This window comes from Haliotis asinina, chromosome 16 (assembly GCF_037392515.1).
Source record: "Haliotis asinina isolate JCU_RB_2024 chromosome 16, JCU_Hal_asi_v2, whole genome shotgun sequence".
Taxonomy (NCBI): domain Eukaryota; kingdom Metazoa; phylum Mollusca; class Gastropoda; order Lepetellida; family Haliotidae; genus Haliotis; species Haliotis asinina.
In genome coordinates this window covers 20,377,226-20,396,955 of record NC_090295.1, presented here as the reverse complement: position 1 = coordinate 20,396,955, position 19,730 = coordinate 20,377,226, and the positions used below count along the sequence as shown (strand labels likewise).

Below are 19,730 nucleotides of genomic sequence, written 5' to 3'. Positions count from 1 at the left end.
TGACAAGCAAGCCCCAAATGTCCATTTTTAGGCTGAGAAGTGTTGACTGTCATCGAAAACAACAAAACCCAGCAAAGTCCATTTGTGAGTGCAAAAACCATCAACGTCATCCTTCAAGATCAAGTCAGCGAGTTTCACGTATCTTCAGCAAGAATATGTGTATGTGGCAATACATGTGAACGTTTGTGAACTTTCTCAAAACTCAAAACTCACTTTCTAAAATGGCATCGTGTAATCATTTCTCAAAACTTTTGTGTTAATACGTTTCTCTGGGACATTCTTGTTCATACCAGGTATGTGGAATCCTCTCCGGGGATTTCATATTTGATGTGTGTATATATGTCCCTTTTTAATTGGGTATGTACTGCAATCTGTATGTGATGTCATGAGACGTACTTCCTTATTAAATTACGTTTTTGAAATCGGTTACGCTCTTACTTTACTAAATATCAGTGCATATACTTATTTAATGCAGATCACCGCTGTCTGCGGGTTCCGAGTCGTCCCACTCAAATTAGACTCCCGGTTTTAAGGATTTTTCTAACAATTTGTTCCTCTGTAACTATTACTATAGACAACAGCTTATAACGAGTTATGCAATACTACAATTACTCTTAGTGAAAAGCGTCTAGATCTTTTCATGTGGTAATAGCTTTCGTAGAAGTGTAATAAGTTATGTCTTCCCAAGCTTATTGATGGAGACTTTTTATCCCGTCTACATCCTACTTCTTCGTTTTGTCAACGTGTTTTTGTGCTTAGTTATGATACCGGCGAAAATTTAGTATCCTTGTACATGATACTTTCTATGGTAACTGGCACACAATATACAATTACAATTCTCAAACGCTATCAATACATGTCAATTAACACCTCCCTACGTCGGCGAATCTTACGTATGTACATGTGCATGGACCAATGACCTTAAGCTTGCACAATGTGGCGTAATAGCCCTGTGTATAAAAACCTGACAGATATGGTCGGTCGGGGAGACCATCCAGCGAGACCAGCCAGGGAGACCAGCCAGGGAGACCAGCCAGGGAAACGAGAAGTGGACGGATTGTGCGGCTGGTCGGGGTGTCGGCCAAGGCCGTCGCTCCACCCACGACTAAGTCGACAATGAAGAGTCGCCGTCGGACTTCTGAATGTGTGTAAGTGACAAAGTGGGTCTCCACACTGGGATCATTGGCCACTCAGTCCCGATGTGCGTTCTGTCACATGTTTACCACTGTGTATACCATTTCGACCATCATTCAACCAAACAATAATAAAACATGGCTGATTCTTTCTTTATCTCTACCGACTCTTGTCTTCCCTTCGGCTCTTGTCCACCATCCTGAACTACCACCAGAGAGCAAACCATGACGGACGCTCTTGGATAGTCGCATTCTGAACGGTTGTACTATGAACAGTTACACTGTGAACAGCTGTACTATGAACAGTTGCATTGTGAACAGTTACATTGAGAAAGTTACATTATAAACAGTCGTATTGTGAACAGTCATATTAGGAACACTTTCATTATGAATAGTTACGTTTTGAACAGTTATTTGGCGAACAGGTACATCGTGAACAGTTACGTTACAGCTGTACTATGAACAGATATATTATGAACATTTATGTCAGGCACAGTTACGTCATGAACAGCTGTATTATGAACAGTTACGTCATGAACAGCTGTATTATGAACAGTTCCGTCATGAACAGTTACGTCATGGACAGCTGTATTATGAACAGTTCCGTCATGAACAGTTACGTCATGAACAGCTGTATTATGAACAGTTACGTCATGAACAGCTGTATTATGAACAGTTCCGTCATGAACAGTTACGTCATGGACAGCTGTATTATGAACAGTTCCGTCATGAACAGTTACGTCATGGACAGCTGTATCATGAACAGTTACGTCATGAACAGTTACGTCATGGACAGCTGTATCATGAACAGTTACGTCATGAACAGTTAAACAATGACATGACAGAAAACCACGTTAAAACGTTCACAGTGATGTAGATCGCATGTGAGTGCAGGTGTGCATTTGGCGGACAAATGTACACAATCATGACGTTTCACTGCTCGTGTATTATCTGCTTTATAGCGTGCAGATATTTATTCAGCCCTGGTTAATATTCTGGCTTGTACTGGAAAGTGTTCTTCATATTGACACCCGCGTTTACGTTTGTTGGATAAACGTTCAACGCAAAGATTGCAAAGGGGAACTGGCAGGACAGGCAGGATATATTGGCACAGAAGATTAACTTCAGCTTCAGTTATGGCGCGTAACTGGCATCGTATAATCCACTTTCACTGAATTGCCAACACGAACATGGTTTTGTTGGTTTTTTAACGATGCGATCAGCTGTTCCAGCCAAATGGTGGCAGTCTGTGAATAATCGAGTCTCGACAAGACAATCCAGTGAACGACATCATGAGCATCGATCTGCACAGATGGGATACGGTGACATGTGCCAACCAAGATAGCGAGTCTGGCCACCCGATCCCGTTAGGCGCCTCTTGCAAAAAGCATGTGTTACTTAAGACCAACTCTAACCTGGATATTCACGGGTTACGTGTACCAGAACGGGAAATAAGGAGACCAATAAATCTCCAACTGTTTGACGCGTGACGTCAGTCTGCTAATTATCAAATGTTTACGGCGAGTCATGCTCCTGCGGAACCATCCTTTCTAGGTATTCTTCTAGGGAAGTTTCAAAGTGCGTTGGCACGCGAATTCTGCTCGAATGTTGTTTGATCAAGATTACTTCCTCAGTTAAATTTTCAAAATTAGTCATGGTAGACATGTGGAGGACAAAAATTTGAAATAAGATGAAATTTCCTATTTTTACTTGTTCTCCTGTTTTAATTTGTATTTCAGGTGAACACTGGCTAACTTTTACACGGAGCCCGCATCTGGGAGTCGTTTGTGGGGAGGCTACATTTTGGGCAAGTTTTGACGTCATCGATATCACTATTTCATGTTGATTCATAAACATATGCATGGTGTAGACGGAACTGCACAATCGACGCTGATTTGGGCAGATTTCTTATCAATGGGGAAAAGGTTTTGTTGCTTATATTAACACTAAGACACGCAGAGTGACCTTGCTACGCAACATTATGAGGAGAGGGGTGATTTTTACGTGAGCATAATTCTTCCTCGTGCGGGGCGGTGGGTAAAGTGGGTAAAGCCTTCACTTTCCACGTCGAATATCCAGGTTCGATTCCCTACATGGGCACAATGTTTGAAGACCATCCCCCCGTGATATTGCTGGAATATTGATATAAGCGGCGTACAACACAACTCACTCACTCGCCTTTCCACGTGAGATATTCACAATACTATTAAGATTCAGCCGATACCTATATTTTCCTTACTAGATACTAGGAACCGAATTCCATGAATAATTACTATGTATTCACTCATGGAAGATGCACGTCAATAATACAGTTACAATGTTACAACCAAGATATCATGAGTGAATATTGAACTAACATTATCATCACATAGAATCTGTTTTGGTAGTAATGGGTTGGATTGATTTTCTCAACCTCAAAATTGTGTCCTTAATTACCTAAATCGAGTGTCTTTTCTTACCGATTTTTTTAAGAATCTGTAGAATATTTGTACTTTCGTCATTAGGAGCCCAAGCACTACGGATTGGACTACGCAGATGGTAAAATAGCATGATTCGGAGACTGTGAGAGAGACTTGGGGAAATCGTTATGAGGATATGGATACGAAATGGTACATGTTTGAACTGTATGAATGTCGTTACAAATAAATAAAACCACAAGCTTGGAGACATATGATAACCTGTATTATAACATAAAACTGTTTAAATCATATTGCATACAGTGTGAGTCTATGACCATTTAAGGACATACGCAGCACTTTTAATCCTGTGGCGTTCCCTCTTGACGGTTTATCTTTCTCTGGAAGCCCTGGTACTCCTAGTTTGGTTGATAGGAGACGACAATGCCGGGGAACTGGAATGTTTGAAGGTGGTGCATAGTTGTACTCATATTGACCATATGCGTGAGACAATCTGACCTTAAAAAATGTACACACCTGATTCTGTTCATTTTCTTCTTTTTATTAAGACAAAAAAGAAAACAAAGCTGTCTAAAATATTTCAAGGTGTACATTTTATATATTTTATCATTCATAAATTCATAATACATTTATAAACTATTCCATCTTGTTGTTAAAATCCATTATCAATGTTAGTATCATTATTGTCAGCTGACCTCTGACTTAATCAACAAATTTTACAAACAATGACTAGTATTTTCCCTGAAAAGCATTGGTACGTGGTCCTTGACTAATCCCTTCAGGAAATAACAGCCACCTTGCTAAGTGATATTATCCCTCTCACAGATCATTACCAATACATTCACGTATGGCCAACAAGTAAATACTCTGCCTGAGATCTGGCACGGAAGTATAATTAATGTGTGTGTGCCTGGGTAAGTGGGAGCGCGTATTGTACTCCAGAATTACGATAATCAATATCCGCAACGGCTTGCCTTCCGTATCGTTGAAGGGTGGCCCCAGTGGCCTGGTGGAGAGAGCCTCAGCCAGGAGGACTGTAGATCGCAGTTCGATTCCAGGTGTCATTCATATAGGTGGTGCTTGGTGTTTCCCTGTCTGGTGCTCGGCTTTAACGGTAAACAAGAACATGATGGCTTGGAGTAAGTAGACAGTGAGTGCATGAGGTATCCCTTAGATTTTAGCCCGGTTGCACTGAAACTTCGGACTGTTGCAGGCAGGCAGATGCATTAAACAGTTCACTCTGAGCTGTAAAAAATCATAAATTAACACATTCCACCTCGAGCTCTGAGATAAATGAATACATTCCACCTCGAGCTCTGAGATAAATGAATACATTCCACCTCGAGCTCTGAGATAAATGAATACATTCCACCTCGAGCTCTGAGATAAATGAATACATTCCACCTCGAGCTCTGAGATAAATGAATACATTCCACCTCGAGCTCTGAGATAAATGAATACATTACACCTCGAGCTCTGAGATAATAATAAGCACATTCCACCTCGAGCTCTGAGATAAATGAATACATTACACCTCGAGCTCTGAGATAAATGAATACATTCCACCTCGAGCTCTGAGATAAATGAATACATTCCACCTCGAGCTCTGAGATAATAATAAGTACATTCCACCTCGAGCTCTGAGATAAATGAATACATTCCACCTCGAGCTCTGAGATAAATGAATACATTCCACCTCGAGCTCTGAGATAAATGAATACATTCCACCTCGAGCTCTGAGATAAATGAATACATTCCACTTCGAGCTCTGAGATAATAATAAGCACATTCCACCTCGGGATTTAAAATTATAAATATATACATTTCATTCCGATCTGTAAGATAAAGGAACACATTCTCATTTGCGCTGTGATAACATCTGGGGGCTTATTCCACCTCGAGCATAAATGGCACAATAGACCGTCATCTCCTGCGTCAATAAGTGCACATTTCAAATATCAAACGAGCAGATTCGAATGTCATCTCTGGAATAATAAAAGTACATTCCATCCTAGACCGTTTGGGGATGCAACCTTTGCCTGACCCTGGCCAATAACGTGGAACACTCTGGCAGATCATTCCTGGTGTGACCCGAGAAGATCCAGGTCAGGAATTGATCTTCAGTTACCCATGTCATAACAGGCGACTAACGGAATCGGGTGGTCAGACTCGCTGACTTTGTTGACACATGTCATCGTATCCCAAATGCGTAGATGGATGCTCATGATATCGATCACTGGATTGTCTGGACCAGACTCGATTATTTACAGACCGCCGCCATATAGCTGGAAAATCGCTGAGTGCGGCGTAAAACAACAAAGAAAGAAACATCCCTGTCGCAATAATCATTTCACATTTTGTTGTGTTGCTGAATAATGTCCGCAACTAGCCTCAAGAACTCTGCAGGTTCCTAATCATTGTTGCACCAAACAACGTCCAGTAAACAGCTCAAAATAGCAACAATAGTTTAATGCTATAACGGCGCTGTTCCGTGGTACATAAGATATGCATGCATCATTGACATACTCTCAGTAACGGTGATTGGCAGCATGATTTAAACACTTCAGTATTGGGTAATGTTCTAAGGGCCTCGGGGCCATTATTTTTACGGAATGGAGAGTTACGAACATATTATCCCATTTAAATTACATTCAAAGTGCTGGCATTTTTATGAGCCAAATGCAATCCAAAGAGTACGAACTATCAATGTATTACAATTGAAACCGGTGCACATCACTCCATTCATATAAAATATTGTAGCTGGCAAACAATGGAATGACGTCACAACTGTAATCTAACAAGCAGTCAAGTCGTGGAGCTGTTTACCCTTCACTATCGAAGAAAACATTTACAGCACCAGTTGTTGTTTTTTTGTTGTTGTTGTTGTTGTTGTTTAAAAATAAGAGAAAAAAAACGTTGTGTTTTCAAGTCGATCGACGAACATGAAACACCACTTAACCAAACTACATACTCCCTTCACATTGCCCTATTCTTTATACGCCATACCGCTTTTATATGGCATTACCTTATTGTCAGGAAAGCATCATGGCGGTTTTTATTATATCGTGTGTCCCCATGTAACCGATTTGTATTCGATTAACGTTGTTCTCTACACTGTCTCAAAACACTGTTCATTGGATTGCATTATTTCACAAAAACATTACATCGATGCAGGAGTCAAACAGTACATAAACTTGTACAAAACTATTCGTACGATATTTTAGTCCGTGTCATTACGCAGAACATCCTGTCATTTTGTAAGGGCAATCCAGTACGATGTGTAGAATTTTTACAATTGTAAACTCTCAAATCTCTGTGATTGTATTTCTGGTGCAAAGGGGCGTTTGGGTAGACTTCTTGTTACAGCGTTCGTTAGTCACTGCGAAGACCTGGGTTCGACTCCCCGCATGGGCACAGTGTGTCAAGCCCATTTCTGGTGTCCACCCCCGTAATATTGGCGGAATAAAGCAGCGTACAAGCAGTCTCAACTCTGGTGCAAGTCTTGCTTACGCTGTACCACCAGCGCCATCTGAGACTAACAATCATCCATATGTCGACAGGCGACTTGTCTGGTTACGTGTGGCATTAATCCATCAGATATATACAAAATATATTATCGGTGAAGATGATATAAGGAGACCGATGTATATCATTACGCAGATGCGATGATTTCAGTGTAAATAACTGAACACAGACTTTGCCAATCATCTATAAAAGAGACATATACGCTTTTGTTAGATTTTCAGCGTGGTGATAAACCCCATTTAGCAACCTCAAAAACCCCTTACCTAGCAACCAAATGACAGTCTGGGTCAGAATAGCTCTACAGATCACTATTCCTAGTCGTAAATAGAATTGGGTGAATTTGGCTTGCTTACTTCGGCGACACCCAGACGATGGACCCTAAATCTATCTTCTTTGGTGTTCATCTCCAGGCATCGTTGGTGGTGCTCATAATGTCACCTACTGGTTTATCTGATCCGATTATTCACATGCAATTCTGACATATGGTGAAAACATCCACTCTGCGAAGCAGTGACTTCCCTAGTTTACAGAACCAGTGCCTTTATACATAATCAATGACACAACACTCGATGAAAACAAACCTCCCGCAATAACCTTCTGTTAACATGCAATTCCCTGGTGGAAGACAACATTGCTGGGTTTGACAAATACAAAATAACGAACCAGGAATTCAATAAACAAAATACACAAACAGAAAAAATCATACATTTTGATGAACAAAAATGTTACAGCTCTTTGGGGAATGGAACATAAACGTTAATACAAAGCTAATTTACTTTACAAATTCACTGTAGTTGCACATTACTTGCCATGACTGAAGCACCCGGAGAACGATCATGGAAAATGTGGAACAAAGCTTGTCATTGATGGATTGATTTTTCCATATTTTCATAGACAAAGTAGCTTACACACAGGCGTGTGTATCCGCCATCAGCAGCTAAGGGTACTGTTGTGAGGGCAAAGGTCATTTCCACCCTCGGGAGAATTATGGGTAATTACGCATCCAGGTGGGAGATGTGACTTGGCCAGAAAGTGGTGGTGGAATCAGCGACAGGAGGATGGTCGAGGTGGGGATGTAGAGCTGACGTGTTGACATCGCAGACAGACAGCCGTCGTATTTCGGGTGAGCGAGTCCTTGTTTGTCGTCAGTTGCGCAAACTTCCTGTGACTATTACGCAGAGCGATCTTAGCACTTCGACAACGTAAATCTGTGTTAAGGGCTGAACCATTGTCTTGATGCTAAGATGGAATCGTTGAAAGGGATCGTAATGCATGTAAACTATGTCTGTGTTTGACCCGTCATACTACGACTTGATTTGGAATATACGCACCAACGCGGCAGGTCAAACTGCTGCTGTCTTACAGATACGCCTTACATGCTTGCAGCGTTCGAAATTAACGTCGGTACTGAGGCCCGAAGCCGACTGAAAACCAATCGGGCCCACAACTTTTGTTTTCTGCAGGTCTCTATAGCCGACAGCTTATTCAGCCACAAGAGCATTACTTCTATAGAAATACAGAGCCTACACATTCTGATCAGGCCACAACATTTTCTGGTCCTGGGTCCTTTGGGCCTGGGTCTTTTCAGGGTGAGTATCAAACACTTGATGTGAGTTGATCGAATTCCCTGGGACCTTTCAGCAAACCGATCTTAGCGTTTTGACTGACATTAGCTTGTGTTAAGGGTTGAACTTGATTGCGAAGTTGGAATCGTTGAAAGGGATCCTAATGAATCATGTAAACTGTGTCTATGTTTGACTCGTTTTAGCAGGAGTGGATTTTGCCGAGATACACCCCTATGGCAGTTGAATTTGTTTCAGGCTTACAGAGTGAATCTGTTTGATGGGTTCGAATCCTTGATTGGACTTAACCCCCCCAAAATACTAGAATTTGTACTTTACTGAGAAAGTGTAATCACAAATACATGTTGATTTGGCAACTTTCTAAATGACACTGTGTTCATGGAATTTGTTTTTTATGTTGCAGAAACTCAGAAAAAGGTATATTGATCTTATAGACAAATTATGTGGATGACGAGTGTCTCCAGTGTTCTATTCATTATTGTAAAATTGTAAAAGTTGTTTATCCGTTTTCACCAAATATAATTAGTTTTTGAGTATTCGTTTTGCACCATCTATTACCATTGCACGTCAATATGCATACACTGACACCTCTTTAAGGGTGTAAAATGTGACAAGGGTGTAAGATATGACAAGGGTGTTAAATGTGACATTGGTATAAACTGTGAGAAGACTGTTAAGTATGACAAGGAGGTTGAACGTGACAAGGGTGTTAAATGTGACAAGGGTGTGAAACAAGACAAGGGTATTCATTGTGACAAGAATGTAAAACGCGACAAGGGTATAAAATGTGACAAGGGTGTAAATCGTGATAAGGGTGTAAAATGTTACGAGGGTGTTAAGCGTGACAAGGATGTAAAGTGTTACAAGGATTAAAAACGCGAAAAGCATGTAAAGTGTGCAAGGGTATAAAATGTAAAATGCTCAAGGTGTAAAAACCCAGCTCACTCACTCACTCATCCTGGTATTGCAGCAGAATTCTTTTTGACGAATGAGCAGTGAGGGAACCTAGTGGGTAAAGCGTTCGCTCCTTACGCCTCACGACCCGGGTTCGATTCCTAACATGGGATCAGTGTGAAATGCATTTCTGGTGTCACCCGCCGTGATATTACTCAATATTCACTCACTGTTTATATTAAAACAGCAGTGTCCCTGTTCCCAACACCTTCGCCTGGTGTCCTTGTTTAGAGGTACATGTTTGTTTGGATTTGGATATTTTTCACTAGCAACGAGATATCCATCGACTTTGTTCAGATTAAAATCGATTTTTATAGCGCTCTCGTGTTGACAACTCGTTCACCGTCTAACAACTGACTGTGCAGTAGGGTTTGTTGCCGAGGAACAGCACAAATTATCGATGTATATATCTGAATGTGTTTGTGAAGAGTTTTAATAGGAAGCCATTGACAGTGGGCGTTTTCGGAAGATAAACATAATCGTTTTTTCGAGGCAGAACCTCGAGCTGAATGTTGCCTTAAAAATTAAAAGACATCGTGGAGGCGACTAAAACTTGGTTTTTACAACAACATAGTATCTAGAACAGAAAACAACGGTTATAATGAAATAAAGCTTGGTAATAACAGAAGTTCGACTCAAACATCTCGAATGAAGTATCCCAGTGTTAGGGGTTTTCGAAGATATAAGACGAAAAAAAGTAATTTTTATCTTTAATATCATTTTAGGTTAAGATTTTGCTAACCTTGAGTGATAAAGAAATATTTATCTATTTCACACAAACGTATTATGTGTTTGCAACAAAAATAGCGTTGATGACATCGTATCGGCGAAACTGTAGGGTGTATTGATTAACATTATCAATTCAAACATAATCAGTTATTTTCAACAACACTATTTTTAAATTGCCAGGTGAATGAACGCACACATCTATGACTGATGGTACCGAAATATTGAACAAACGGGACATGGGGTATCAGATTGTATCTTGGCAATTTTCAGCGTGTGTTTTAGCCTAGTACCCAGCGTTTAGTTACCCAAGGTTTTTGTGTGAAGATAACGTTTGTAAATTTGGTGTCAAATAGCATTTTAAAGTGCATTTTTTTATTTTTTCCATTTCGTTTCAGTAGCGTTGAACAATTCTGAGACAAATATGACGTCATTCTGCAACGGCGTTCTTGTGCCTTTTTCCTGTGAAACTTTTATTGTGATAATGGAATTCGCTTTATTGATATAGGTTTGTGTTTTGGCCGACAACGCAGAGAGACGGTCTACACCCTCTGAGGCAAAGACATGGATGATAGCATCATCACCGTCAACGTGGGTGGGCGCAGGTTCCAGATAGGAAAGGATGTCTTATCCAGATTCCCTGAGTCTACTCTTGGACGTCTGAAGTCATCCACAAAGAGGGAAGTGTTCTTCCAAAGACCTACGTCTGTGTTCAAGTCAGTCCTTGGGTACCATCAGACCGGGCACCTGCACCTACCAGCTTCTGTATGTCTCGGGGCTGTACAGGTAAGTGGGTTGTGTATGTAAAGTGTATTCGATTCTGGATGAGAATTTTAAGAATGCCAGCACATCGCCTCCCTTGCTAACAACATGCTATTGAATTATGATGGTCTTGGTAAAGTCACTTGGGCTTCTCACATCTCTATGTTACTCCTCTCTCTTGGTTTTGTATATGCAGCGCTCTCGCAATCTTTGGAAAATGTTAATACGTTCATCACCGATTTTCGACAACGTTTCATTGGTAACTTTAGGTAATACTGGGCATCTACGTTAAGAAACAGTTCACGTTATGTCACCTATGTCTATTTAAGAGATACTTTGGAACCTGAAAAATATTGATCTTGTCTTCAAGGTAAAACATTAGAAACGCAGTTGTTCGATTTAGGCTGGGTTTTTCAAGTGTGTGAGTGAGTTTGGTTTTACGCCGCTTTTAGCAATTTTCCAGCAATATCACGGCGGGGGACACCAGAAAAATGGGCCCATGTGGGGAATCGAACCCGAACGCTTTAACCACTAGGCTACCCCACCGCCCGGGTTTTTCAAGTCTAATGATCAATGAAGTAGAAAACGTGATATAGAAAAGTCTTATTATTATGACCTTTGTGTAATTCTGGAATTGAAGATTAATTCCATTTCCTGTTTTTCTGCCCAACTTTTAAGCTACTGCGAAGAAAATATCTTGGCGAACTTTATTGTCCAAATCATGTTATTTAAACCGTTTTTCCAAAAATGAAGCAATTTTTTCAGATCTGACATTATATGTACATCATTCACTGAAACTAAGGTATTCTACTGTATGATTATTCTACCTGCACACTGAATGTTAATATCAATGTTTCTAACAATTGAATGAATGCTTACAGCAGCATGAATTAGACTCAGACATTGCATCTATGATTTGTATATAGGCTAATGGCCTTTCATGCAATAAACCCTTTGAACTTGAACGTCGACTTCATGCCTATAGCATCAGACGAGGCAGCTTGACCAACAGCATATGTTTCACAAGACTCTACAGGTAAACGAATGAGTACGGCTTTACTCAATTCCACCGTTTCATACGACTCCTTGATCTACAGTCTACTTGTACCATACACGACGATTAAACAAAATGACAGTGAGATTGATCGTATTGAACCTGCAATCATTGCACCAGCTTCTGAAATGCCACAAAGCTATGTCGTTGTATCGCCAGGAGGAGCTGGAGTATTGGGGTTTCACCGTTGACGACGTCGAGCCGTGTTGTCGACGTGCGCTCACAGGCTTCCACAGACAGGAGAATGACGTGTACGAGTTTGAGAAAGAGACAGCGCTGGTGTCCACTGAGGCAAAGAGGCAGACTATGTCAGCCTTCTCGTGGGGAAGACATCGTTTGTGGAGGGTCATGGATCAGCCGTTTTCATCAACAATTGCAAAGGTTGGTTGATGTTTTCCTTCGAGGGTGTGAGTTTAGTTTCACGCCGCACTCAGCAATATTCCAGCTGTGTAGCAGCGGTCGGAAAATAATCGCGTCTGGATCAGGCGTCAACAGCATGAATGCTGATCTATGCAATTAGAATAAAATGATATGTGTCGACGAAGCCAACGAACTGTGACCACCCGATCCCGTTCGTCGCCTCTTGCGACAAGCATGGGTTACTGAAGACCAATTCTAATGCGCATCTCCACGGGGAGGAGTGAGTGAATTTAGTGTTACGCCGCACTCAGCAGTATTCCAGCTATATGGCGGCGGTCTGTAAATAATCGAGTCTGGACCAGACAGTCCAGTGATCAACAACATGATCATCGATCTGCGTAATTGGAAACCGATGACATGTGTCAACCAAGTCAGCGACCTTGACCACCCGATCCCGTTAGTCGCCTTTTATGGCAATTATGGCTTGCTGAAGGCCTATTCTACCCCGGGACCTTCACGGGTTTCTTCAAAAGGATTCGAACCCTGACCGTTGGCGTGAGAGACCAGCATGCTAACCATTACACCGCTGTGCTCCATTCCACAGTAAAATGCTTGCTGAGCAATACGTCAGAAAACAGTGTATATTATCTGACATGAATGAATGTATCTCAATTTTGGGATTCCATGGGTATTACACATCAATACACACACTGAAAATGCGTTTTCGCAACAATGTACTATAAAAAGCATGCTTGTCGTAACAGGCATGACCCGCTAAGGTCCGGGTCAGAATTGACGAACAGTAACCTATGTTTGTCGAAAGAAGCGACTAACGGTATTGGGTGGTCGGACTCGCTGACTTAGTTGATACATGTCATCGTATCCCAAATGCGTACGTGGATCGATGCTCACTCATGTCTGATGCAGACTCGATTATTTACAGACCGTATTTATATAGCTGAAATATTGCTAGTGTGTGGCGTAATACAACAAACTGAACCAGCGTCGTAACGGGCGACTTGTGATCAAGCTTCACGTGCAGCATCGTAGCCCCCAACTGGTGATCCATGTCCACAATGACAGATTCGATTTCTTATAACACCATGATGCAGGTGCAATATTGCTAGTGTGTGGCGTTTAGCCAAAAGCAATAACCAAAACATTCCAACAGTTTCATTGCTGGATATACCAAACGAGAAATGCTTTTGTAGCCTTAGTAATAAAGTAATCCTTCAATGCACGTATTCTGCAAGCTCTAAGGTCTATGTGACATTATTTGCAAATAAACCTGTCACTTGTCACAATATCATCAATGATTTACGAGTATTCCAAACTGGTATGCTTGCTGAGAAAAACATTAACATGCGTCTGAAAACAGGTTTTATTGTCTGACTACAAAATTTCCTTTCATCTTGCTGATTGAATTGCCACTTCGACTTGTTTTAACCAGAGACCATATACCGATATGGTCTCTGTTATAACATTACTGGGCTAAAAATAGAATGGCAGCCTCATAATGCAAACTCTTTATCTCGCATGTGTGTTGCAACTATTACAAGCAGGCATCGCTGCGTCCCTGTGACGATACTGATTCAAAGTTGCTTCCCTTTCCGAAAATGGCAGACAAGAAGGTTCACAGAAGTAATAATTGATCAATCAGAAAATCAGGTTGAATCTCTGTTGAAATAAACGAATCAGTTATTGACTTCGGTTTCAGTTGTCCCAATGACTTATGGACTTGGACAAGTGATATTCACCTCGTTATCGCCCTCTTTGTATATCTCCTAATATCGCATCTTAAATACACAAGCTCCAGTGAGTGAGTGAGTGAGTTTTTGTTTTACGCCGCACTCAGCAGTATTCCAACCATATGGCGGTGGTCTGTAAATAATCGGGCCTGGACCTGGACCAGACAATCCAGTGATCAACAACATGATCACCGATCTGTGCAATTGGGAACCGATGACATGTGTCAAACAGGTCAGCGAGCCTGACCACCCGATCCCGTCAGTCGCCTCTTACGACAAGCAGGATCGCCTTTTATGGCAAGCATGGATTGCTGAAGGCCTATTCTACCCCGGGACCTCCACGAGTCACAAAAGATCCAAACGCCATTAGTATGACTTTCCTAGCTGATCTGGAACCCTGGAGCTCTATACACCATGCATCAGCCACGTTCTCATGCGTAAACTCAGATCTTTTGATGCTAACCCATCTGTGATTCCATGTGACATTATTCAGAGTATTCCAGCATTTCCCTTCCATTGTTCGTGACCCGTGAAGGTCCCGGGTAGAATAGGCCTTCAGCAACCCATGCTTGGCATGAAAGGCGACTATGCTTGTCGTAAGACGAGACTAACGGGATCACGTGGTCAGACTCGCCGACTTGGTTCACACGTCACCGGTCACCAGTTGCGCAGATCGATGCTTATGCTGTTGATCACTGGATTATCTGGTCCAGACTCGATTATTTACAGATCGCCGCCATATAGCTTGAATGTTGCTGTGTGCGGTGTAAAACTAAACTCACTCACTCCATTGTTGTTACGAATCTCTCGCAGATAATCTCAAATCTAAAATAGACAAAATTGCTAACACCACAAGTAAAATCGCTGGGGTCAAACCTGAATGTTTATCATCAATATTTGAGCAGCAAATCATGAATCAAGGTGCAAAAAATCTGACCCAACTCATTACTTGAAATAGTCATACAACCTCATCCGGTCAGGCCGCCCCTACAAAATTCCAGCTATGAGCTCGGAATCCTTTATTCCAAGTACCATGTCTCTCTTAAACAAACGTAACGATACATGTACTTAAATTCGTGAACTTATATCTCAATTTATGTTCTGTAAGCAGCTCTGTTTATGTAACACAAAATCCGTAAAAGGCAATAAAATATTATTCTATATACACGTATTGATAATAAAAAGTCTTGTTTTTATTGACAACAGATATACTTCGTGATGTCCTGCATTGTGATCGTCGCAGCTACGCTACTGACTGTCCTGGGAACAGTACCTGACTTCAAGGGAACTCTGGAGAATGTGCACTGGAAGGAATACTTCGGAAAAGACTTTTTCGACAAGAATTACGACAAGATCAGGCTAGCGGACAAAGGGTCTGACCCCTTGGTGATAAAAGAAATCACTCAGAGACACAACAAAACAGCTGGAGAAATCCTTGGTAACTTCAGTCTCCCCACAAACGTCCATGTAAAGAACGACAACATGGAACTAGTGAGTTACATCTGCACCGCCTTCTTCACCCTGGAGCTTATGTTGAGACTCTTCTGCTGCCCAAATTTATTCCGTTTCTTCAGGTCCCTACTGAACATCATCGACGTTTTGGCAGTTGTATCAGCTCTTGTTAAGGTCGTCGTTGAGCAGGTGTCCGCCGTGGAGAAATTCCAGCGTTCGTACCTAGATATTCTTGAAGGTATGTTGGTCCTTCGAGTTTTGAGGCTCTTCCATTTGACGAAGCACATCACGGGGGCTCGGGTTCTGGTTTACGCTTTCAGATCCTCATTCAGAGAGGTTGGTTTTATGGCTCTGTTAGTTGTCATTACTTCCATCGTCTTTGGAACAGTGGAGTACTACGTCGACTCTGAACGCATGCAGAGCATACCAGAAGCGTGCTGGTGGGCGGTGATCACCATGACAACGGTTGGTTATGGGGACGTAACTCCTTCTAATGCTTTTGCTAAGTGCGTTGGCGTGATATGTGCCTGCATGGGAATCTTGGTACTGGCAATAACTATGCCACTGTTTGTCAACAACTTCATAACATTCTATTCCATCGCTAAAGAAACATCAGACCAAGCAAAAACCAAGATTAGTAACAGCGAACCACGTATCGCGTTTTCAACAGTTCAGCCTGTTGTATTCCATCCAAGACAGAAGGAGACTAGTCATGAAGATGTCCCAAACAAGAACTGAACTACAACGGATTGTTTGTCGTTCAACACCGTTATCAGCATGTTACAATGAACAGAAAACGGGCGGTGGTCCGTCAATACGTCAGAGAGTGATTTGTCAAATGTATAACGTGGCATACCAGAAAACATATCAGGAGATTTCTTCTAGCGCTAGAACGCTGTTACGAGCGCCTCAAAGACTACCCATTCTACACGTCACGCTACGGAACCCGAAAGTGTCCGAATATAACAGGCACGGATCTGTACAACGGATGTTTGCCTTTCAACACCGCTCTCAGCATATAACAGTAAAGGGATGGTGGTCTGTCAGTAAGTCAGATAGTGAATTGTACAGCGTGCTACACTGACATGCCATCAACCAATTCACAGTTCCATATCAAGCCTATACTCTGGTGACTGAGGTAGGGTGAGTGTTGTGAGTTTAGATTTACGAGTCTGGACCAGACAATCCAGTGACCAACAACATGAGCATCGATCAGCGCAATTGGGAACCGATGACATGTGTCAATCAAGTCAGCGAGTCTGACCACCCGACCCCGTTAGTCGCCTCTTACGACAAGCATAGTCGCCTTTTATGGCAATTATGGGTTGGTGAAGGCCTATTCTACTCCGGGACCTTCACGGGTCAGTGACTGAGGTAATGAGCATCGGACCTGAACTCTTACCCAGAGCCCCCGTGGACGTCATGGAGCATTACGCTCTCCTCTCGTGGTCACCATTGGCAACATCTAACTCGATGTTATATAAGAGCTGACCAGTACTAAATACTAATAATGTGACAAGCTTGTTCACGCGAACTGATGCTGGTTACAAATGACACAAACACAATATAGTTACTGGATGACGATTTATTTTCTCGGAAATCACAGTAATGTTTTGGACTTGAGCCCAGTGACGGTTTGATAACATTCGTAATACTTTTTGTCACATCCCATTTCAATCAAATGCTATTTTTGTTTAGTTTTTATTCTAGCTGCGTATACATACGTTATGTGTTTCGTTTTACTGGATACTTCTAGAAACGAACTCACTTTATGACGCACTGCAGCGTACACAGCGTATTCTTGCGTATTGCGAACGTATGTTGTAGATACCATGACTAACACTGCGTATTCTTGCGTATTGAGAACGTATGTTGTAGATACCAAGACTAACACTGCGTATTCTTGCGTATTGTGAACGTATGTTGTAGATACCATGACTACGTATTCTTGCGTATTTGCGAACGTATGTTGTAGATGCCATGACTAACACTGCGTATTCTACTTATTGTTAACGTATGTTGTAGATACCATGACTACGTATTCTTGCGTATTGTGAACGTATGTTGTAGATACCATGACTAACACTGCGTATTCTACTTATTGTTAACGTATGTTGTAGATACCATGAATAACACTTTGATATCACGGCATTGCTATAGAAATGTTTGGGTTTTACATTGTTGGTGCGTCTTACGATGTAAATAAAACAACAAAGCAATCACAAGAGGAAGTCTCATCTGAGTTTGGCTGAATTTGGATGGATGGATGGATGGATGGATGGATGGAAGTATTTGTACATCCTTTAGAAATTTCTTAACAAAACGGTCAATGGTACAATTCCAGATCTGTCCTAAGCATTAATAAAATTTTGTTCATGAATCATCAAATTGTAACGATACCTTGTGGAGTTCCATTAAGTACTATGAGTGATTGATTTTAGTTTTACGCCGCACTCAGTAATATTCCAGCTGTATGGCGGCGGCCTGTATATAATGGGGCCTGGACCAGACAATCCAGTGACAACATCGATCTGTGTCATTGGGAACCGATGACGTGTCAACCAAGTCAGCGAGTCTGACCACCCGATCCCGTTAGTCGCCTCTTACGACAGGCATAGTCTTTTGTGGCAAGCATGGGCTGCTGAAGACTTTATCTACCCCAGGCCTTCACGGGTCTCAAGTAAAATGACAAGAGCTGTTTGCTAATAGCTATAACACATCTTTAATAACTATGACATACCATTTATCCAGCAATTGCTTTGGAGAACAATTACATGACCACAGGTGTTGCCACCATGGGGATGGGTGTAACGTTGTTATAACATTTACACAACAGTAATGAAGTACAATGGACAATATTCATGAACAATATTACAAATAGCAACTATGAGTTAATATCCAGAACAACTGTCACAGACTATTTAACTGCACACACTACACATACCGATAGCTAGTGTTCAAGGGATATGTCCATATTGCCATTTGTACCCTAGGTTTGATTTTGCTTACTAGTATCACCAGCTATTCCTGTTATATAGCTGTGGTTTGTAAGTAATCGAGTCTGAACCAGACAACCCAGTGATCAATAGCATGAGCATCTGTCTACGCAATTAAGATACGATGACGTGTCAACCAATGCAGCGAGCAGGACCACCCGGTCCCGTTAGTCGTCTTTGGCTTGCTGAAGACGAAATCTGTTCATGGTTCTTTATGGGCCGGTTTTATTAGGAACAAATGAGGAAATCTATTGGACACGTCAACATGCCATCAAACAGTTCACTGAGTCAGTGATTCATATTATGAGCATCAGTCAACGTATTGGAACATGATGACATGCAGTCGTGCAATCAACCACGTCACTGAACATGACCACCAGAACCTCATAGCACAGAGTACCGTTCTCAGAGTGAGTGAATTAGATTTTAAGCCGCTTTTAGTAGTAGTACAGCCCGGTGGGGGAAACAAGAAATAGGCTACACACAGTGTACCCGTGTGGGGAATCGAAACCGGGTCTTCGGCGTGACGAGCGAACACTTTAACCACTAGGCTACCCCACCACCACATCGTGCCCAGAACCTTCACGGTTTACATAATAATGATTTGACTTCATAGGTCTATTCAGAGTTCAAATGAAAAGAATATAATCAAAACTGTACAATATCAACACGGAAGTGAGTATTGTCTGTGTGGGTGAGTGAGTTTAGTTTTACACCGCACCTCAATATTCCAGCTATATGTCCGTGGTCTGTAAGTAATCGAGTCTAGACCAGATAATCCAGTGATCAACAGCATGAGTATCGATATGCGCAATTGGGAATCGATGACTCCCCGATCCCCCTAGTCGCTTCTTACAACGAGCACGAGTTACTAAAGGCCAATATTGTAACCCGTACCTTCACGGGTGAGAATTGTCTGAATTCATATACACTGGTGAATGAGGTTAGTTTTACGCCGCGTTTAGCAATATTCGAACAAAATCACGACGGGGGATACCAGAAATGGGCCTCACACATTGT

The 19,730-nt window shown here is 41.7% G+C and overlaps 1 protein-coding gene across 1 annotated transcript; it reads left to right on the top strand.

Annotated features, from left to right (window-relative positions):
• The first annotated feature begins 10,846 nt into the window (after positions 1-10,846).
• LOC137268593 (potassium voltage-gated channel protein Shaw-like) lies at positions 10,847-17,936 on the top strand. The gene is made up of 3 exons (XM_067803165.1): positions 10,847-11,124; positions 12,314-12,535; positions 15,469-17,936. The coding sequence occupies exons 1-3, from the start codon at positions 10,903-10,905 to the stop codon at positions 16,450-16,452; spliced, it is 1,428 nt and encodes a 475-aa protein (XP_067659266.1). The 5' UTR covers positions 10,847-10,902; the 3' UTR covers positions 16,453-17,936.
• The last annotated feature ends 1,794 nt before the right edge of the window (positions 17,937-19,730 follow it).

Bases quoted from the DNA above. Each gene is read 5' to 3' on its own strand.
- LOC137268593 (XM_067803165.1), top strand. From the start codon at position 10,903: ATGGATGATAGCATCATCACCGTCAACGTGGGTGGGCGCAGGTTCCAG. The intron at 11,125-12,313 runs GTAAGTGGGTTG...TTGTATCGCCAG, and splicing joins TATGTCTCGGGGCTGTACAG to GAGGAGCTGGAGTATTGGGG. The intron at 12,536-15,468 runs GTTGGTTGATGT...TATTGACAACAG, and splicing joins TTTCATCAACAATTGCAAAG to ATATACTTCGTGATGTCCTG.